The sequence below is a fragment of the Galeopterus variegatus genome, unplaced genomic scaffold (assembly GCF_000696425.1).
Source record: "Galeopterus variegatus unplaced genomic scaffold, G_variegatus-3.0.2 Scaffold2577, whole genome shotgun sequence".
NCBI classification, from domain to species: domain Eukaryota; kingdom Metazoa; phylum Chordata; class Mammalia; order Dermoptera; family Cynocephalidae; genus Galeopterus; species Galeopterus variegatus.
The window spans coordinates 160,011-183,542 of NW_007728688.1; the positions used below are offsets into that span (position 1 = coordinate 160,011).

The 23,532-nt window shown below is 37.3% G+C and overlaps 1 protein-coding gene across 1 annotated transcript in view; it reads right to left on the reverse strand.

Moving 5' to 3' along the window:
- LOC103598352 (serine/threonine-protein kinase ULK4) overlaps positions 1 to 23,532 on the reverse strand; it is a gene marked incomplete at its 3' end in the record, with an annotated part of 241,815 nt that overhangs the window by 123,491 nt on the left and 94,792 nt on the right. Inside the window, exons 6-10 of the mRNA XM_008582347.1 lie at positions 18,715 to 18,848; positions 17,081 to 17,202; positions 16,858 to 16,914; positions 6,166 to 6,217; positions 5,969 to 6,063 (exon numbers count right to left, since the gene is read on the reverse strand). Coding sequence (XP_008580569.1) covers positions 5,969 to 6,063; positions 6,166 to 6,217; positions 16,858 to 16,914; positions 17,081 to 17,202; positions 18,715 to 18,848 — 460 coding nt within the window. The remainder of the gene's footprint in view (positions 1 to 5,968; positions 6,064 to 6,165; positions 6,218 to 16,857; positions 16,915 to 17,080; positions 17,203 to 18,714; positions 18,849 to 23,532) is intronic.

Here is a 23,532-nt window from a genome sequence, read left to right on the forward strand (position 1 = left end):
ACCACCCCCCTTAGTTGAGTATTCATTAGATGGCATGAATATGTATAGATAGCTACGCTATTTAGATTATTTTTTGTACCTCCCTTCCCTTCCAACTTAGGGTCAACCAGAGAAAGCCAAATACACTCCCCTAACCAATCACACAGGATGCCCCACTTCTAGTTAGCCCACTTCCAGATTCCCCAGGCCAACAGCCTCCAATCAGAGCTCACCTAAAGCCTTTCCTTTTTTATTTTTATTTTTTTACTATACATCTTTCCCACTCCCCTACCTACTTTTGAGTCTCTGCCAAATGCAAGTGATGTTGCTGACTCCCTTGCTATAGCAAGCTCTGAATAAATAGCCTCTGTTTGTGCTCATTTGCATGGTCTTCACTGATTTTCAACCTACAGCTTAGACAAAGAATACAATCCCCTACTAAGTATTAAATTTTAAAATCTCACAACTTCTTGGTACATATACCAGACTTTACTGAGGGTTTAGTGTGATGAAGATTTTATAACAGCAACACCAACAACTTAAAATTGAATATTAAACACCCATTTTTTTTTTTTATTCCTTTTTGTCTTTTTTACTGACCAGTAACGGGATCGCAACCCTCAGTGTCACGCCCGTACTGGGGACTGGCAACAGGATCGCAACCCTCGGTGTTGCGCCCACACCGCGCTCAGCCAGTGAGCGGGAACCGGTCTCCACATGGGATCCGAACCCTCGGCGGGAGCGCCACCGCGCTCCCAAGCGGCGCACTCTCCAGTGCGCCACCGGGCCGGCCCTAAACACCCATTTGTAATCACCTTTAATCATCTCTCAATAACTTTTTCATTTGATCTTCTTCCTCCACAAGCTCTGAACTCCTGCCCTGTTGCCTGACTTCTTGGCTTCTAGGCCCCCCTCTTTGTTCCTGCCTCCTTTCCTCTTTTATCACCTTCCCCACCACCAAAGGGGCTTCCAGTCACCATCCACCAGTCACCACCCACAGGTAACCACTATCCTGACTTATAATAGATTCATTTTGTCTGTTTTTAAAGTCTGTGCAAGTACAATCATGGTATTTTGTATAGGTTAACTTTAGCTCAATATTAACTTTGTGAGATTTATGTTGTTAAGTATAACTGTAGATCATTTGTTTTCTCTGTTGTACAGTATTCCATCTTATGACTATACCATAATTTATTTATTCATAGACTGTTGATGGGCATTTGAATAGTTTACAGTTTGGAGCCATGGGGCATTCTTGTATATGTATTTTGGTTAACATATGTTTGCATTTCTACTGAATTTAGAGGTAAAATTGCTGAGTCACAGTACTATACATGTTGAGCTTCGGTAGCTACTGGTAAACAGTTTTCCAAAGTAGTTGTACCAATTTACACTTCCACTAGGAGTTTCTGAGAGTTCCATTTCCTCTACATCACCACCAAAACTTAGTATTAACTCAAATATTTGATTTAATTAAAGATAAATTCCTCTATATTTATTAGCCTCCAGCCTTTAGTTTAAAAATTTATAAAAGAACAGGCTTTTCATAAGAATATATTAAGGTTTAGTTTATTTTTTTCAAGTTAAAGAAATAGAAATATATTTTAGGCAAATTATGTATATTACTGCCAGAATTTTCTAATAAAGAAATAATTTTTATTTCTCCTTTTGCTATTATGAATGTTTTTTTGAAACCATCATGCGTAGGAACAAATTCTATGTACAAATCAAATCACTGTGGTTTTCTGACTGCTCTGAAGGCCAGACTGATGATTTCCACCTCTGAGGAGCTAAATGGTCTAAAAATTCTGGGAAAAATCTGCAATAAGTGCTGCGCTCAGCAAGAATTAAATGTATTTAGCCACTTCCACATAATAAATTATTGATCAAGAGCCTTGAATATAGTGTGTGCTAACATTTCAAACGATGTTATGTTCCTTGGGGTGTTGAATCTTCATCTTCATGTATTCCAGTCATGCTCAAGAAGAGGTAATTAGAAGATTTCCCATGAGCTATAGCATTAAAAAATATTTTTATGAAGCTGGTAAGTTGCTATAATACCTTTTCTATCATAATAGAGGATATAGTTTCAATAATTATCATGCTGCAATTATGTTTACAATGTAATCTAATTAAATTTCTATTTAAAAGCAACACAGATATTTATAAACACTGGATTTCAACAGATTAGCCATGGTTATTGTTCATTAGGCAAAAGAATCAATAAGCAACATCCCAGCAAGTAATATCTCAATCAAAGACTTAGAATTCATTGCTATGAAAACAACCATGAAAAACAGGGTTTCTAGTTATGGTGGCTATGGCTACTTGGATTAACTCTCTTACTGAAAATAATAAAAAATGCCAGACAGAACATAAAAAACCAAAATTGTAAAAAATATTTAAGGCCTGAAAAGACAGTGGGGAACTCTCAGAGCAACTTCTGAATGAAAGCCTAAGTAGAGAATTGAGGAGAACATTAACGCATGGGACTGACTGAGACTAGGAGGCATTTACCAATAATATATATATATATATATACACACACACACATATATATATATATATATATATATATATATTTTTTTTTTTTTTTTTTTTTTTCTTTTTCGTGACCGTTAAGGGGATCGCAACCCTTGGTGTGGTGTCACCCGCACCGTGCTCAGCCAGTGAGCCCACCAGCCATTCCTGTATAGGATCCGAACCCGCGGCGGGAGCCAGCGCTGCACTCTCCCGAGTGCGCCATGGGGCCAGCCCATTTACCAATAATATAAACACAGGGCTCCAGTGGGGCCACCAGGCCCTGTCCTCCCAGCATACGGAGTTTTGTGATTCTCCTTACACTGAGCAGGGCACCAGTGGAGAGATTACACTCCCAGAGTAAGGAAAAACCAGATCTGGGCACCAAACCCTCCACACACATTCACACTCCTGAAAACTGAGAAGGCTGCCCTGGGAAGTTATGGTCTTGGACCTATACAAGGGTACTTCAAAAAGTTCATGGAAAATGGATTTAAAAGATACAAATCTTCCTATGAACTCTTTGAAGACCCCTTACATTCTCAGGGATTTGTACGCTGGATACAAATGACTTTGGTCTGCTCTTTTGTAGTATCCTAAAGAGCAGTGCCTTTAGGTGCTTGGCAGAAGCAAACGTGAAGCCTTTCCAGAGTTAGGAACATCCACACTAGGTTTCACAGAATACCCATGAATGGATTTCAAGGACAATGACCAGCAAGGAGAATAAGCAATAATCAGGCCTCCAAGGAAACAAAATGATTTAGGCACGAACAAGCATAACAGACACCACAGATAAAAGAAGACTTTCACAATTTTCTGATACTGGAATTATCAGACATACTATAAAGCAACTACATTTAACAAATGTGAATAAATAAATCACAAACTGAAAATATCTACAGGAAACTACAAAAAGCAATATAGACTTGAAAAAAAACAGACAAGCAGAATTTCTAGCAATAACAAGACCCCTAGCAATAACTAAAATTAAAAACTCAGTGGGTATATTTGGTAGCAGAATGGCTATAGTAGAAGACAAAAATAGAACAAATGAAATCATTCAGAATATAACATTCAAAGAGAAAAGGACAGAAAATACAGAAAGACAGTAAGAAGTATAGAAAATACAGTGAGAAAGCTTAATGTACATGTGATCTGAATTACTGAAGGAAACAGACCAAAGGAGAGAAAGAATAAGCAAAGATAATGGCAGAGAATTTTCCAGACTGATGAAAAAGGACAATCCTCAGATTCAAGAGGCACAGAGAATCCTAAACAGAGTAAATTGGTTTTAAAAAATTTACATCATAATGAATTTACAGAAAACCAAAGACACCCTCCCCACACCAAAAAAACGTTTTAGGAGGACACAAGGGACAAAAAGAGAGATTACTTACCTTCAGAGGAAAAGCTAAAGACTAATACATAACCACTCAATAGCAACAATTGAGAACATAGAGAATAAAATACGTGCACAGTGCTAATTAACAGCAAAAATAACTGCCAACCTAGAATTTAAAACTCAGCAAAAATACCTCTCAAGAAATAATGACTTTATCAGACAGAGAATTTGCCACCAGCAAACCCAGGCTAAACAGAACTGTAAAGGATATACTTCAGTCAGAAATAAGTGAAGACAGATAAAAGGAGTGAGAACTAAGGGGAAAAAAACCCAAAACACATAGCAAATATGTGGATGAATATAAATGAACATTAACTATATTAAAGGAGTGATAATAAGATCTGGTGGGAGTTAAGAAAAATAAAACAAGAAAGACTCAAAAATATCAGACACTACACTTGCTATCACCTCTGCCTAGAAGGCTCTTTCCCTGAATATGTCAGGTGTCTGTCCAAATATCTCATTATCAGGGAAATAATCGCCTTCTATGACACATTAATACCATTCCCTCGCCCATTCATATTCTGAGTTTTTCTTCATAGCACTGACTACCACCTCGTATATTATATATTTATTTTAATATTTGTTATTGTCTACCTTCCTACTTAAATTGTAGGCTCCATGGGGGAAGGTACTCTGTTTTGTTCACTTCTGTCTTTCTCCTCTGCCTAGAGTTGTACCTCGTAAGGCAAGGCAATCAATAACTATTGAATGATTACTTCATATAGTTGAAGATAAACATAACTAAATGCTAATAAAATAAAACTGACTTAGCTTTGGTTTTAACTGTAAATCAGACCTAAAAAGATTTTAAGGAAAATTCACTAAACTTTATATTTTCTATCTTTCCCATGATTCTATACATCCTTCTTAGAGCTAAAATAAGGGGAAAAAAAAAAAAAGTAGAGTCAAATATCATCACTATTGTCACACCATCACCATCATCAAAGCAAATACAATCTTGTTAAAATGTTAAAAAAAATTTAAATAAGAGAGTAAGATATTAAGAAAAAATTTTGAAGTAAATGAAAACTGGGAAAGAAAAAAGGATTTCTATAAAGGAATTATGAAAAAAACATATGAACATAAGAGATACTTATATAGATTGTCCACTTTTTGAAGCATGGGTGGCTGGTAGTATAACCATCTTAACATTATAACATTTAGGGAGTTACATATTCTTTTAAATACTGTTCCACAAAAACTTTAAGTATATTAACCAGCATGTAAAATTCCAAAATAATGTCACTTACAATTGATTTTAATAATAATTCCTAGTTAAGAAAGCAAGATACAATCTTTTTTGGCATTCTAAACCACATTTGATAAACTAAAAATTTTTAACGTGCATATAATATAAACCCAAATCAGAACTGAGCTAATTCCAAGATGTCACCAGCCAAGAAAGATACTATTTAAGTGAAAGATTCAGTGCAAAAAAAGAAAGCTAAGAGTATATGGTGGGGGAAGCAGGAAGAAGGGGGAGTTGTGGAGAAGAATAACGTGAGGAAACAATTCCAGAATTCAGTTCTACAATGGTATCTATGTGACCATAAAGATTTCAAAAAATTATTTTTCTTTATATCATAATTTCTTTAATACAATTTTTCTTTCTAAATTCAGTATTTTGACTCATCATCATTACAGGCAATCCCCAGCTTATGAGTGACTACTGTCTAAAATCTTGCCTGTAGGATTAGGTGTTTGAAAGTAGAAAAACATTTTCATATCAAAACCTCTGCTAGTTATACCTTGGATGTCCATATAATTTATTATCCAAAAGTAGTCACTGTCATTTGGGTCATTTTTGTACTATTGGTTACAACAAATAATCAGGCAAGAAGGAAGGAGTAAGCTGGGAGGAAGGTGTGGACCGGGATGAAAAGAGAATTTCAGCAAAGAAAAATCCCAAGAAAGTCAAAGAGGGAAGGGATTTCCTATGTTCATCCTGCAAGTGGGCAGGCTTTTCTGAAAGGTTTTTTCATCTGAGGAACATACACAAGCCAAGCATATGTAAATTACCAACTAAACAAAAAAGAGCTTTTTGCAAAAGCTGCCAGAACTGACCGTAGAGCGATAGTCTTTCAATAAAATAGGATACTGTATTACTGCTTCAAAAGCTGACAACGTGATCTTAATAAATTCTTCCGATCCCGTCGGTCCTAGGAATACAGTAAATTACTATAGGTGTTTATTTACCTGTACTAAATCACAATATCAAATTACCTCAAACAAAGACATAAAATGTCCCATGGTCTACTCACCAATGGCTCCATCTATGTTAGTTTCTCCTGAGTCTACTGATTTAATATGACTCTGAAAAAAATAAATTTTTTAATAAATGGAGGTTTCAAAATAACTCTGAAATAAAATACAGGTAGTTAATGTTGTGTCCAAACTGCATCTATGTTCTTAATAACTCACAGAAGGCATTAAATATTCTACACATATTATAATTACTATAATCATAGCTTTGAAATACAATTATATTAAATACTTACATAAATTATAAACTATAATCATTTTTAAATACAAAAATTACCATCAATGTGATTTAATGACGGGATAAATTCAGTAGTAATATAAGTACCTGCAAAAGTGAAAATAATCTAATGATACGTAACCATTTCCAACAATATACCACACTTACTCTCTCACCATTTCGGAAGTTAGTGAGAATGCCACATAATCAAGTGAAATAGTTGTCTCAAAGGAGGGTCAAGTCTTAGCTACACTGAATGCAAACTGCATCCAGACAAAACAGTTTAGTTCTCAAAGCCTGTCTTCAAATTTCACCACTGTCTTTAGTTCCTCCTAAATACATCCAACTCCAACCCCTTCTCTGTGCTCCCACATTCCATGCTCATGCCTCCTTTGCAGGATGACCCCAATACTGTTTGAGAGGTGGGCACAAGCAGCTTGACTGTGAGCTCTCTGAGGCCTCAGCTCCCTGGGTGAGTGAGCTTCCTAGTCCCTGGCCAAATGCTCAGAAAAAAAGGTGCTCCATGAACGTAATTTCAATGGTACAACCACTGCTACAGCTGTGATAGGAAGAGCACCTGTGTTACTGATATGCAGAAACACTGCAAAAGAGTGCTTGCCCCTAGCTCACAAAATAATACATACACTAAGTTTTATGTATAACAAATAGCAAATAAAATAAGATGACCTTAGATCTAAAAAAGTTAAGTATAAGCAATTAGCCCAGAGTAGAAATTGATCTACTGGCTCCAATGGTTTTTCTTAGAATATCTGATAAACATAAAAGAATACATGTAACATATACAAAAGAACACATATATATATATATATTTTGTGTTATAAGAACAAAGAAAACACTTAAATCCACCAATCAGGTTAAGAACTAAGACAATCCCAATTGCCTGCAGGAATTCCTCCATCCCACCTGCCTGCCTCTCTTCCAGAGATAGCCACTATTGTGAATTTATTATTTCCTTGGTATTTTTAAATAGTTTTAGTACATATACATGTATCCCAAAATAGTATATTGTTTGTATATTTTTGAACTTTACCGAAATTATATCAAACAGTATATAGTTCATATAAATGGGACAGTACATAGCCATTAAAATGTTTAAAAGATGTAGGCCCTGAAACCGTAAAACAACTACAGGTTGAACATCCCTAATCCAAAAATCTGTTGAATTATATCAAACAGTATATAGTTCATATAAATGGGACAGTACATAGCCATTAAAATGTTTAAAAGATGTAAGCCCTGAAACCGTAAAACAACTACAGGTTGAACATCCCTAATCCAAAAATCTGAATTATTTTGAGTACGAACATGATGTTCACTGGAGGATTTTGGATTTTTGGATTAGGGATGCTAAACTGGTATGTATTTTGCAAATATTCCAAAATCAAAAAAAAATGTGAAATCAGAAATACTTCTGGTCCCAAGCATTTTAGATCAGGGACACTCAACCTGAAGAAGAAAACAGAGAGGAAAAGCTCCATGACATTGGTCTGGGCAATAATTTTTGGATATGAACCCAAAAGCACAGGGAACAAAAGCAAAAACAGATGAATGAGATTACATCAAACTAAAAAGCTTCTGCACAGCCAAAGAAACAATCAACAGAGTGAAGGGACAACCTACAGAATGGGAGAAAATATATGCAAACCAAACATCTGATAAGGGGTTTATATCCAAAATATAAAAGGAACTCAAACAACTCAATAGCAAGAAAAACGGATAACCTGATTAAAGAATGCTCAAAGGATCTGAATAAACATTTCTCAAAAGAAGATATAAAAATGGTCAACAGGTATATGGAAAAATGCTCAATGTCACTCATCATCGGGGTAATGCAAAATAAAACCACAATGAGATATTACCTTACACCTGTTAAAGGCTATTATCAAAAAGACAAACAATAAATGTTGACAATGATGTGGAGAAAAGAGAACTCTTACACACTGTTGGAGGAAATGTAAACTAGTACAGCCATTATGGAAAACAGTATGGAAGTTCCCCCAAAAATTAAGACTAGAACTACCTTATGATCCAGCAACCCGACTACTGGGTATATATCCAAAAAATATGAGATCAGTATGTTGGAGAGATGTCTGCATTCTCATGTTTACTGCAGCACTATTTATAAAAGCTAAACATGGGATCAATCCATGTGTCTGTATTAGTTTCTGTCATAACAGAATACATGAAATTGGGTCATTTACAAGGAAGCAAAATTTATTTCTTACAGTTCTGGAGGCTGGGAAGTTCAGGGTCCAGGGAACACATCTAGTGAGGGTCTTATTCTTGGTGGGGGTCTCTATACTGAGTCCAGTGGCAATACAGCATATCACATGGCTAGAATGGCATGAGCAAGAAAGCTAACCTTCTTACTCACTCTCTTTATAAAGCCAGCAGAACCACACTCATGACAACCTATTAAACCATCAATCCATTACTCCATGAACGGATCAATCCATTCACAAGGGCACAGTCCTTGAGATCCAATCACCTCTTAAAGGCCCCACCTTTCAAATGTCAATCAAATTTCCCATGCTCTTAACACTGTTATAGTGAGGATCAAGTTTCCAACACATCAAGTTTTGGGGAATACATTTGACCCAAAGCAGTGTCCATCAGTGGATGAATGGATAAAGAAAATACAGTAGATAAACACAATGGAATACTATTCAGCATTCAAAAAGAAGGAAATCCCATCATGTGCAATAATATAAATAAACTTGGAGGGCATTATGTTAAATGAAAAAAATCCAGGCACAGAAAGACAAATACTATATGATGGCACTTACATGTGAAATCTAAAAAAGCTTAACTCAGAAGTAGAAATGAGTATAGTGGTCACCAGCGGTTGGGGGGTAGGGAGTACTGGGAAGATGTTGGTCAGAGGATACAAAATTTGAGTTAGATAGGAGGAATAAGTTCAAGCGACCTACTGTACAACACAGTGACTACAGTTACTAAAAATGTATTGTATTATTTTTGTGTGTGTGTGACCGGTAAGGGGATCTTAACCCTTGACTTGGTGTTGTCAGCACCACGCTCAGCCAGTGAGCACACCAGCCATCCCTATATAGGATCCGAACCCGTGGCCTCAGCACTCCCAGCACCGCTGTGCTCCCAGCGCCACACTCTCCCCAGTGAGCCACGGGTTCGGCCCTTGTATTCTTGAAAATGGCTAAGAGAGAAGATTTTAAGCATTCTCACCACAAAACAATGATAAGCATGTGAGGTAATGCATATATTAATTAGCTTGATTTAGTCACTGCACAATATATACATATTTCAAAACAACATGTTATATATGACAAGCATTTAAAATTTTTGTCAGTTAAAAAATTAAAGTTTTTCGCGTTTTATTTTTTTAATTGACAAAAATTTTTTAAAATCCTTTCCATAAAAATTCATCATCAAGGGGCCGGCCCAGTGGCACACTGCTACAGTGCGCCGCTTGGGAAGCGCGGTGCCGAGGGTTCAGATCCCACATACAGACCGGTTCCCGCTCACTGGCTGAGCGAGGGGCGGGCACAGCACCGAGGGTTGCGATCCCGTTGCCGGTCCCGGTCCGGTACGGGGGCAACACTGAGGGTTGCGATCCGTTGCCGGACACGAAAAAAGACAAAAAAAAAAAAAAATTCATCATCAATAAAAATTGCTGTTAAAAAAAAGGTGTTTAGAAAAAGAATTTCCTAAAGATATGGGAAAATACACAATATATATCAAAAAAGGTAGAGTATAAATCTATATAGACAAAGGACGGTGATGGAGGTTGGATGTGTTGTCCCCTCCAAAACTCAGGTGGAAATTTGATTTCCAATGTGGCAGTGTTGGAAACTGATTGAGTCCTGGGGGCGGATCCCTCATGAATGAATTAATGCTCTCCCTGGGGGAGGGGGGATTAATGAGTGAGTTCTTGCTCTATTAGTTCCCAAGGAGGCTCCTGGCTTAAAAGGACTCTGATACCTTCTCTCTCTCTCTCTCTCTCTCTTGCTTCCTCTCGCGATGTACCCTCCAGCTGCCTGCCACTTTCAACCATGAGTAGAAGCAGCCTGAAGCCCACGCCAGATTCTGTCCCAGAATCGTAAGCCAAATAAACCTCTTTCCTTTATAAATTATTCAGTCTAAGGTGTTTCTGTTATAGCAACACAAAACGGACTAAAACACATAGTCTCAACAACATGTATCTGTATATGTCATATGTATTACAGATACATGAATAATTTTTTCTACAATGCAAATGCATAGATATGAATAGAAAACATTATAAGGAAAAAACAATACATGAACAATGGTTGTCTCCTAGTATGTAGTTATAGGTGACCTTATTTTCTTCAAATTTCACTATAGGGCTGGCGGGTTAGCTCAGTCTGTTAGAACATGATGTTACAACACCACAGTTAAGGGTTTGGATCTCCATACTGGCCAGCCACCAGAAAAAAATAATTTTTTTCTCACTCTATAATCTTCCATATTTTCTTTAACAAGCATGCACTTTATAATTTTTAAAAAATAAATTACCTTCAAAATAAGAAAAATCTTGGCTGGCCCGGTGGCGCACTGCTACAGTGCGCCACTTGAGAGCACAGAGGTGCTCCCGCTGAGGGTTCGGATCCCACATACAGACCGGTTCCCGCTCACTGGCTGAGCGAGGGGCGGGCGCAGCACCGAGGGTTGCGATCCCGTTGCCGGTCCCGGTCTGGTACGGGCGCAACACTGAGGGTTGCGGTCCGTTGCCGGACACGAAAAAAAAAGAAAAAAAAAAGAAGAAGAAAAATCTTAAAGACATCTATTGTCTAGGTTATAAAGAAAATCAGAAAGCCTAGAAAAGGCAAGCTCTTTGAAAACTGAAAATACATGACACCTTGAATTCTCTTTCTTGGTCTATGAATAAACAAACAAACAAGACTAAAAAAGAAATAATGGAGTTAATTTTAAAAAGAGGTAATGTATACTTTTCATGATAACTTAGTTGAAATGGTTTCCAGAGTTCCAAAAATGGGCACATAACTTCTGTTGAATAAATATAGATTTGATGTTGCATAAAAAATTTAGAGAGAGATGTCTTTTGACTTAAATCTACCTAAATATTTATAGATTACTAAGCAAAGAAAGAAGGCATAATACAGTATGTACACTTGTAATACTATAATCCACTCTGTATAATTCTTTAAAAAATATATAGGTAATACACAAATGCCAGTGATGTGAACAATAATTTTCAAGGAAGAGGTCTCGGGGAAGAATGAGCAGTGGTTCCTCCTGGACCCTGACACAGGAGGCGAGCTTCTGCTTCCTATCTTCTGCTGTTCTGTACTCCTGGGACTTTCTATCTGCTCTCATGTATTTTCCTTTTTCTCCTTTTTCATGTCAACAAACGTTACCTAATTGGTAAAATTGTGGGGTTCCTTTAACTTCTTTTCTTCATATACTTCCCCTATTCAATTTTTAAAATCCCTACTGAAAATTTTGTTGATTTACCAATTTAATGTCTATTGATAGATTTCTTCTTCCTCATAGGAAGAAATGAGGTGAGAGTGAGGACAGAGTAGGAGGCATTGAACCTTCCAGGAGAGAAGGGGACACATAAATAATCGTCTACATGAGCATGAAGGTATATAAATTAGGAAAATAAACTAGATGTACCAGTCTGCAGAGAGGGCTCACTTGAGATGAGCAGTCATGAATTTCAAGTGAGACCGGTTATTTTCACTGTGTTTTTCCCTAGCCATATTTGTTCTCTCAAAGTAGGGCTAGTGTAAGTGGAGAATTAAATTTAGCAAACACTAGGATTTGCCAGAGGAGGGCAGTGAAGGAGAGGAAAGAGACTTATGGGTATACTCAAGGCAGCATTGATGCTGGACCAGGAACACTATGCTGAGTAAAGAGAAAAGGTTAGAAGCAGAGCCAGGGGAGGGCCAGATGGTATGCAAAAAGCTGGTGGGAACAATTTAAGTCTCAGAAGAGTTGAAGGGTTGTTGGAGTTGGGGAATAGAGAAAGTGAGTTGAAAATTACTGGTGGTGGCCAGACAAGGGGATGCTAAGGATAAAGTCAAGAGTTTGACCATGGGGATAGGCAAATGAGGGAAAGAAAGACAAGCTCACAGGCAAAGAGGCTGAGGTGTTGGAAGGATCCTCCAGAGGGTCATCAAATTCTCCACAAATGCTGCCAGGAGCAGCACAGAGAGACTGCCAGTGAGCCCAAAGCTAAAAATAAATTTGAGGAATAAGGGCCAATGACTCACAAATTACATATGACCACTATGCAGGGGGTAACACAGGATATCTTTGGATGGCATGAGCTTCAAAACTGGGAGTTTTAGCAGGTGAGGGAAAAAGGATGGACACCTACCCACAGTTTGGCTCACTGGCTGGAGGATGGTGAGGGAAGGGGGTTAGCAAAAAACAGCCCCATCTAAAGGGCAGGAGGGACAGCTGCATCTCAAGGGCCACCGCTCTTCAGTATTAATCAGTACCCCTTTAAAGAAGCTGAAAATAAGCTCCTGTAGCAAACTGGGAATATGAATTCATGGTCTGTTAAAGGAAAAAAAACTCATAACAAGAACACTTATGTGGCAACAAATAAGTGTAGAGTATCATGTTTTTAAAAATGTAACAGTACTCTATCTCTCCTTTATCCACAACTAAAACCAAAATCTACCAACAAACCACCACTCACTTACAATAAAAATCTGCAGAGGGCATTAAGTATGTCCTTTCTTAGTTTTTTTGTTTTTTAAAAGATGACCAGTAAGGGGATCTTAACCCTTGACTTGGTGTTGTCAGCACCCACCAAGTGAGCCAACTGGCCATTCTATATAGGGATCCGAACCCGTGGCCTTGGTGTTATCCAGCAGCACACTCTCTCAAGTGAGCCACGGGCCGGCCCTATTCTTTCTTAGTTATTTTTTGAAGATAACTATAATCACCACACAACCACTGTACTTTCATAAACTAATAAGGACAAAACTTAAAAGCAAACACAACAAAGTCCTCTTCCTCAGCTCATTAATCAAAAGCATTTTCAAAAGGACACAGTACAATGAACATTAGGTTAATACACATCATGAGTTCCTTAACATATTTCCATAATGTCATTACTTCCTGTTTCCCAGCCCAATTCAATGGAGGCCCAAATAAGTATGGTATTCACCACAGAATTTCCTAGTAGCACTTCCCCAGAGACTTGACTGCTAAAACGTGTAGAGGGCACCCAGTGTGATGACAGACTGCTTCTGCCAATAAGAAGTGAAAACAGCAATTATCAGCTGGGTATTCTTCTTTTTCCTGGAGCCTCTGAAAGTTTGAAAATGGTCCAAAAGTACCCTGCAAAATTGTTTCCAAACACTAATCTCTTTGAAATATAAGAAGACCAAAACTTCATTTTACTTGTGAAAAAAAAAATGTTTACTTAAAGTAAATTCCTCCTTAATCTTCGTTTTTTGTCCTCAGTGCTAAGAAGAGCAATGGAAAAGGTCATAATACTGCAGTTCAGAAGAAAGGAACAGAGCTAAGTAATTTAGAAAATGCCTCCTCTTGAAATGGATATAGAGCTGGAAACAGAAGCTTAGGGAAGGTTTAAGAATTGTATAACAGAGGGCTTAACAACTTATCCACAGTGACAGAGAAGGGATGGGCAGAGAGCTCAAAAAGTATCAGGGAGTTGAGAGAGTTAACAGAAAGAAGGTACAAGCCAGATTGTCCACAAAACCAAACTACTGAAATAAATCCAAAAAAAGAGAGTCTCATGGAATGTGGAGAAAAAGGGGAAAGAAATCAAAATAAGAAAAAGAGAAAAGGAATGACCTAGAAGGTCAGTCCAGGAGATATAGTCCATGCACTGTATGAATATCTTAAATAGAGGACAAAGCGACGGAGCTGAAACAGTAATTAAGGATTAATTGAAGAAAATTCTCAGAGCTGAAGAGCAAACTAGGACTACAAATGGAAAAAGCAAACAGGATACCTTTAAAATTTGACAAAATAAAAGCAACACCTAGACATATTCCAATGATACTTTTAAATTTCAAGGATAAAGAAAAAATTCTACAAGTATCCAGACAAAGAAAGTAAGTAACCTATAAAGGGGCAAAAATCAGGCTGACCTTAGATTTTTCTCTTGCACCTCTAAATACCAGAAGACAATGGAATAATATCTACAGAGTTTTAAGGGAAAATAATTCTGGACCAAGAATTTTATACTCTGCCAAGTTATCATTTCTGTACAAAGACAACTAGAAGACAATCTCAAATATGCAGAGGTTAAGAAAGTATGTCAACCAAGAACCTATCCTGAAAAATTTACTGAATGATTTATTACAGCAAACAGAGAACATGAACTGAACTAACTCAAGAATAGGGAGACAATTGTATGAAAGAATTAATGCTGTTTTTCAGTTTGCCTGGAGTTCCAAACTTGCCATGAGACACATACTATCCGGACCCCAAGAAACCAAAGAAGACATCAATAAAGCTATGCTGATTCTACCCTGAAGCACATCAAAATCCAGCAGGACCCTAAGATAACATCAAGGATGGGAACAGAATCCAGACGGAGCCTTGGCAAGACCTTGTATCTGGCTCCTTGCATGGAGCTCCCACAGCCCACGTCCCCCTCCCTCCTGCTTTTCACTTCCCACATTCCATTCCCTCAATCCCCTCTTTAAAAACCCCAGAGTAAATCTGGGTCTGTGAGATGGTTTTAGCCTGGCCATTCTCCAGGTTTACCAGAGAGATGAGTTAGCCTAACATCTCTCCTCAGGTCATCTCCAATATTCCTGAATAAAAGCTGACTTCCTAGTCCACACACACATAAAAAGTTAATTCCTACACTCATGCCTCCATACATAAGTATACTGAATTTTTCTACCAGGCAAGCCATGCACTGGTACCATCATGAAAAATGAAGCCAACAGGAAGTGAAATTCCTAAAATAATCAGGCAAGCTGTTTTCTATTTCCCAAAAGTGCCTATACTGAGAAGACCCTATGGAACACCCACAACCCACAAAAAACACTCTCACTCCTTGGAGAAAGTGACCTTTCCTTAGTGTGGCCTCCTCCCTTATCTCTGAACACAGTATTGCAAGGAGCAGATGAGTTGTGCCTAAAATACATACATATATAATTCCTGGAAGTCCATAAAAACTTTAAGTTGGAAACACTTGACAGGTCCTTGAAAACCTAAAGTGTACTCAGTTAATGTAGGCAGAGAAAAGTACTACACATGAAAAAAGAAAAAAGAACAAACCGAGGACGACTATACCTATCCCAAACACATACTGTGCCAAAATAATCCAAAATGGATTATAAGAGCAAAATTACTATTTATATGTCAGTGCAATGGAATTATAGATATAGAAGTATAGCCATGCTAAAACGATGCATATATTGTACTTAAAAAAAGATAAAGAAGTTAAAGACTTACTTTAATTTACTTGAGAAAAACTTAGTAATTTGGTAGATGAAAAACAGTAATTTGCAAACTCATAAATGTACTATCAAAATCATGTACTTTCTGGTATTCATGATTCAAGGCACTAGATTGATAAAGATTTGAAACTGAGCACAAAAGGACCCCCACCGCATTGCCTGAACACATTGCTTCCTTGAAGTCAGGAACCTCCACTCAACATTTGCACTTAAAAATATCATACTGCACTCAATGATGAGCCTTCTAGAAAACCATATTCTCACTTGTGGGTGGTAATAATTGTTTTTTGTTTCTTTTCATTTCAAAGTAACAATAACATTGAAATATCTACTTCATTTTAACTAAATACCTCTATGGCATTTTGAAAATCTCAGTTCACTTTATTAGTAGCACCAAAGTAAGACTGGAGATGCTGAGTGACAGAGGTCTGAGCTTTTTTTTGGATAGCTCCTCATTTTATCAACAATATATACAGCACTACAGGCAAGAGAAAAAGCTCACTAATTCATGAGCCACAACCAAAACAAAAAGATGATTTTTTATGAGCAAAAACTGAAGTGAAAGACAGTACAATGACTTGTTTTTCATTTCTACCTGTATCATCAAAATTAAAGAAAAGGCTAAACTGAGCTTAACTTAGACAAATGCCATCACAGAAAAAGAAACTGCACATGACTGGACAATATAAGACAAAGTAAATAATAATGATAATATATTCTTACCATTCCATTTTCACTAGTTTTATTACTTTATATTTTTTCATGACATTTAATACCAAAATCTATGAAAGTGTTTCTATGGACTTACTTATCCTATTTGGGGCTATCTCTGAACAAAATGCATTATCAGAGGAGAATGTATTTTTCTCCAAATGTCAAATTTTATTACAGTCAACAGATAAAGGTCACTTCCCTAGAAACAAATAAATACCACTAGGATTTTTAAATTACCTCATTCTGACACCAGATTCCACAAACAGTAGAGACAGGCACATTTTTATTAGGAACTTGAAAAATTTAGTATTACTCACAAGAATAGTTCCATAACTGAAAAGGAACTCTTCTGTTACAACTTGAGGTCGAAATACCTGTGTGATGAGAGTTTCCATAGATTAAATCCTGAAAGTCATGTACAATTTTAGCTCGACAAAAAGAAAAAAAAATGAAAATGTTTTGTCTAGGCTGACATTTCTCAGCTCCACTTTACAAAGACAGGAGCTACATTTATATTTTCCTCCCCTAATACAATAGTACCTGTGAAGTCACTAGGTGAAGCACGATGGGCATCAGGGGGAGACACATCTTCAGCTGTTTCACTTGAACTGTTGATGGGTGTTTACGACCAGAAACATTAGCCAAGGCGTTAAGAATGTCACCTGTGAAGGACACGCCACAGCACGCATGGAAGTTAAAGACCACAAAAACTAGGTTCCATTGGTCATTGCATGAATACTAATGGGGCCTCTAAGGTAATTAACCTCCAAGTAAAATAAGTGGGTAGAAGCTGTGTCATTTTATTCACAAATACTGAAATTATAACAGACACTTGTGGCCTCTGGGGACAGAATGTCATATTCTGCATAAACATCATCAATTAACCTCTCATCTAGAAATTTAAAATAGAATTCATAAATGACAATGGTAGAGTGGTGGATTTAGAGATTTTTTTTTTCTCAAATTTTCTAAGTTTCAACAATGAACACCTTACTTTTGCAAACAGGAAAAATTATTTTCAAATTATAAGTGAACAGATTATAGACCACAACTTTTAAAAAAGAGAACAGGATGGAAATAAAAATAGATAAATTGCCAAAACTACTCATTTGATGATAAATCCAATAATACATAAAACTTGCTTTGTGGACATCAAAATCTTATCATCATATCCTAAAACAGGATGAGTCTGGTAATAAGGAACTCAGCTACAAGGAACTCAGCTACCAAGTAAGCAGATTATAGCCTTTAGGTTGGAGATTCAAAAAAGGTTACAATCCAAAAGAAATTTTGAGCTGCTCTATTTTCAATCATTAAAAGGCAAAAACAAAAAAAAACCCTAAAGTATTCATAAGAAGCAAAAAGTTACTGTCAGTTGGCCGTGAAGATATTTTCATTACTTTGATTTAATATTCTGAATTTCTGAGTCTAAGTATACTTTACTGTAATGGCTTGGATGAAATTCAACATTTTAAACATTTCTGGTTTATAGCTATATCTGCTGGAAAATTACAGAATCGAATTTAAGCTACCTGTATGCATTCCTTAGATTTTAATTTCTATAAATAACAAGGGAATGAGAGATTTCTTTAGCTATAATAAATATTTTTTCAAATCATTATTAGATACTTTTATCTTAAAGATAATTTTTCAAACCAAAGAACCTTTCAAACTTTGGACTTTACACCAATATCAAAATTCTTTGCTTTAATATTAAATTTTTAAATTTTAATTTCTCAAATTAAAATCTATGCATTTTAAAGTTCTTTTAACAATAACGAAATCTGTGGTTCTAATTTCAAGGGAAGATTTATTTCTTCAGATTTAGACAGAGACAAATCTTAAGAAAAATGATCAAAAGTAACAGCGTAAGTCCAATTTTAAGCAATTAAAATGCTTTCCTTTTGTTTATTTTCTAAAACTGCCAGTTTGCCTCAGATAACCCCTCAGTGTAACCTTTATCCTGCTTGTTGTCTCTATCATGTCACTGACGCAAAATAATTATAAAAGCAGATAAGGCAAATTTAAATCTTGAAACTACACATTCAAGAAAAAGTGTCATTGCATTTGCCTGCAAGAAAAGACAAGTTAAGAATAAAAAAGAGGTGATGCCTGAAAATCAAGTAGCAGAAAGGTAAGCAGCAACGAGGCCTGAGGACAAGACTCCAATTTACCTAAAATGCGTGGCAGTTCCTGCAAAATGTGACGGATGAGAAGATCCAGGCATGTGGACAGGTATTCATTGCCACTTTGCTGCTCCTTGCCTGGAGAGGCCTTTCTGCTATCTCTCTCGATGTACATCACCAGTCTACATACAGAAGAGTGCAAAGATTACCTCTCATGATAAAACAGTTGATAGCTTCTGTCTGAAAATGTTGCCAAGGCAAGTGTTTCCAGAGGGCACAGTCCCAATCATGCTGATATTTAGATTTGCAGCAGCTTGTCAAACACAGTCAAGTTTTGCCTTAGAAATCTCAAAACGTTTATGCAGAAAGAAAGGAAGGCCACTCTGAATCTCTCTGCCAACATATTACAAAACGACGCCCTAATTTCATTTGCCTTTGGCTAATGGAAAGAAACAACATGCTCCAGATGATAACTGAAAGGCAAACGAAGATGTCTCGACAGAAGACGGCTCTTGGTGTTTCAAAGATCCAAAGTAGAACCACAAGTTGACTACACTTTTGTCAGTCATTAGTATTAAGCTTGCTTGGAACCACAGGCAATTCATGTGAATTCCAATTTTTTCTGTAAATTACGTACATAAATCCAAAGAAAAGGTTTAATTTTAACACTGGGTTTTATATATAAGACACTATCTAAACATCTGGATTTTACATGTCCACTAGTTTGATACCTGCCTTTTATTTTTTTTTATGGAGAAAACATGGAGAGGGCCTAAAACTTTCAACAACACCCTAAATATTTAGGGTGGAGAAAACATGGAGAGGGCCTAAAACTTTCAACAACACCCTAAATATTTAGGGTGGAGAAAACATGGAGAGGGCCTAAAACTTTCAACAACACCCTAAATATTTAGGGTGATGGTCCAGTGTGCTCACTAGCTCTGGGTTGGGAATGGTTGGTTCAGATATTGATGCGGTTTGAAGAAGAGATAGAGCGGGAGCCGGTCTGTATGTGGGATCCGAACCCTCGGACGGGAGCGCCGCCGCGCTTCCCAAGCGGCGCACTATCCAGTGCGCCACCGGGCCGGCCCAGATACCTGCCTTTTAAAAAAGAGAATCTATCTCTTCTTCAAACCGCATCAATATCTGAACCAACCATTCCCAACCCAGAACTAGTGAGCACACTGGACCATCACCCTAAATATTTAGGGTGTTGTTGAAAGTTTTAGGCCCTCTCCATGTTTTCTCCCTTTTCTGGACTCATCAGTCATTTTCCTAAGTTCTCATTTCCCTCAGCTCTCTACAGGGCAACGAGTCCAGTGATTCCATTATGCAAAATCCCCTTTACAGCAATCTCCCTGTTCGCCATCATCCATCTCTCCTTTTCCATTGTTCTCATTCACCCTACCCAACTTTTACTTCTTATGGAAAACTTCCAACCAATTCCCGCTGTAAATTGGAAAGAGGTGGCTTTGTACATGTATGTACATACATAAAGAATTACTGAAATCCTGACACTGAGCAATTGTGTGGTTCTCCTAATAGATTTATTCATGCATTTGCCTTTGTATCACTATTTGGAGCCCTATTGGTGAACACATGGGGTTTAACCCAAGTCAGGAAGTTAGCCTTGATTCCACATCAATCAGTGCCCTCTGTTCTAATCACTCATTATGACCCTAGCCACACTCTAACAAATATATGACAACGGTTAAGATTAAGACAGAGTATTAATGAATCAATAGAAATGTATTAGTACTACCTGAAAATAACTCAGAGCACAAAATTTCTGATAATGAGTAAACCATAGAAAAGTAAATTCCCTCCATTTCATGACAAATGAACTTTAAAAACATCAGCCATAAAAGCCATGATGGACTGAATGGGGACAGCCTGGAGCTTCAAGGAACCTGCAGCACCACACTATCACTGTGGCTGGGAGCTTTCAAGAGAATGGCAGTGATTCCAAGAAACTCTTAATTGGTACCTGTTTCATCTGCCCATCTAAAGAGTGGGACCAGAAAGGACTAGGGACAATGGGAACCCATCTGCTCTTTCTGCTTCCCAAGATGGGTTGCTTGATAGCTCCCTGCCCAGCCTCACCATCTGCAGGGCAGCTTTTCCTAAATTAAAGATTTTGACATTTAACTGCATCCCCTCCAAGATAAGCATTTCAAACACCCCCTCTGACCGTACCTGCTCTTGTTTCTACTTGCTTGTTCAAGGACTTCCACTATGACAGTTGCACAACTTCCTAGGAACTTCTCCTAATTGAATCCACGACACTTCCTACCAATCCATCAGCCCTTTCTTAGCTTTCTTCCTGACTGGATTATATCTCACCATCTATCACTGATTACACTCTTGCTGCTCTTTCTTCTCTTTGCACACATCTAGCCAAATGAACTCTGGATGAATCTGACAATCTACTTTCTGTATACCTGCAGAAAAGGATGCTGAAGTTAAACGCTGAGCAGATACACTCCACTATAATTGAATGGCCCAGAACAGTACCAGTAATCCAACTATATTTCCTTGGTCAACTTATTCCCACAGTCTATTTTCAAATTTTTCTTCTCTTCAAACCCTAACCATCCATCCTCTCATGAAACTCTAAGTGATTATGCCTCTTGTTGTACATAAAAAATGGAAAGCATCATAAACCCCTCTTCTTCCCACTTCCCAGTATGTACAGCAACTGTGCATCCCATCCTAGCCATCTTTCCTCCTATAACAACAATGGATCTATCCCTCTCTTTCCATTTGTGCTTTGGATCTCATTCCCTTCCACCTTCTTATAACCTTAAAACTGCCAATGACTCATTTTTCTTTTTACATATTCACTCACTCTCATTTTACAAAACACCTTTCATGCTCTTCTAGCAACTGCCCTATTGCCTCTCTCCCTCCATTCTAAAAGAGAAATCTATATGAACTGCTTCCACTGTTCATTCTACTTGTTCCTGAATCACCCTCAATCTGCCTTTCACTCCCATCACTCTAAGGCCACTGACAGCCGCCAGAACATCAAATCCAATGGACATTTGTCTGCTTTCACTACCTATCTTGACAAGTCAGCAACATTCAATACTGTTGCCACTCCTCCTATTCCTCTATCATGACATCATACTTTGCTAGTTTTCTTCTTCAGTTTCTCTTGTTCCTTCTCTGTGTCTTTTGCTGGTTCCTGCTCCTAAACGCTCAAATTTATGAAGACTCGGTTCTAAGAACACTATCCATTTGACCCAGGCTATCTCATCCCTCCCAATGATTTAAATTACCACGTATATACACAGATGTCTTCCAATTACATACTTGCATCCCAAACCCAGTCTCTAAGCTACAGACCAATACATTTAACTGCTTTTGTCTGTCTCAAGGCCCTTCAAACTCTATATATCCAAAATAAACATCATCATCTCATCAAACCTAGTTATCTTCCAAAGTACAATATCCCACTGTATACATCACTTTCTACCCTATTAAAGAAACCAGAAACCTAGGAGAGTCACCCTTAACATCTCCCTTTCTCTCACTTCCCATGTCAAGTCAATCATTAAATATTCCTCAAAAGCTTATACTTCTCCACTCCCAACCAAGTGCGAAGCCACCATATTTCCTCCTTCTGGATTACTGCAATAGTCTCCAAGCTAGTCTATCTGCTTTTACTCTGTCATTCTAATCATCACACACCCTACACCTAAACTAAGCTTGTCCATCAAGTCACTCCCCTATTTAAAACCCTCTGAAGGCATCCCATTGTTCTTTGAAGGCATCCCATTGTTCTTAACATTGGAGGTCTTAAAATTCCCTATTATGACCTACAAAGTCTGCAAGGTCAGACACCCAACTACCTCTCTAGCTTTGTCTTACTTTCCCTCCTTTCCAATCACACTGTCCTTCTTTCAGTCCCTTAAACTCAGTTCCTCCCCAGCAACAAGCTATTACCTCAGCCTGTATGACTCTTCTCCCTCCTGTTTGCCAAGGAATTCCTATACATATTTCATAATTCAGTTTCCACTGACTTCCCTAAATTAAATCCCTCTATTACATCGTCTCATAGCATGAAATGTTTTCAGGCCTTACCCAACTTCAATTTTTTTAATACATTTTTGATTATTTGATAATGTTTGTCACCCCAGTAAACTTAAAAATACCTAAGGGCAAGACATATATCTGATTCTGCTCACTACAACTTTCCACTCCTGGGCACGTAATTCCTGACATGAATTAAGTACTCAATAAATATTAACCAAATAGGTAAATATTGCTGCTGAAACTGCCATAAGGTTTTATTCACCTACTGCTGTACAGCAATTCCTTGGTTATGGCTCTTTTCTTAATTCTACTGTTTGATGTATGTTTGCTTGAAATTTATACTGATGGATTATATATAAGAAGTAAAAAAAAAATGTCCACTTAGAAAATAAGTGTCAGGAGCAAAATCAAAAGGCAAATAAACTGGGGGAAAAAGATTTTCATTTCATATCACAAAAGATTAATATTATATCTGAAGATTCACACATATCCCTACACACACATATATATATATATCCCCCACATACACACACACATATTTATATATTTCTCCCAGAAAATGACTAGAAAAAGACTAACAAAGAGAAAAAATGAGCAAGGGATAGGAAAAGGCAGTACACACAGAAGAAAATATAAATGGCTCAAGCAAAAAGATATTCCACTTTGCTTATATACATTAAAATGACTGATACTCTGGTATGCTGCTGTTAGAAATATAAGTAAAAATCCCATGGAGTGTAAGTTGGCAATATCTTGAAAATTAAAATCTAATAATTCCACCTCTAGAAAGAAATTATTCTATAGATAAACTCGTATACATGACATGAC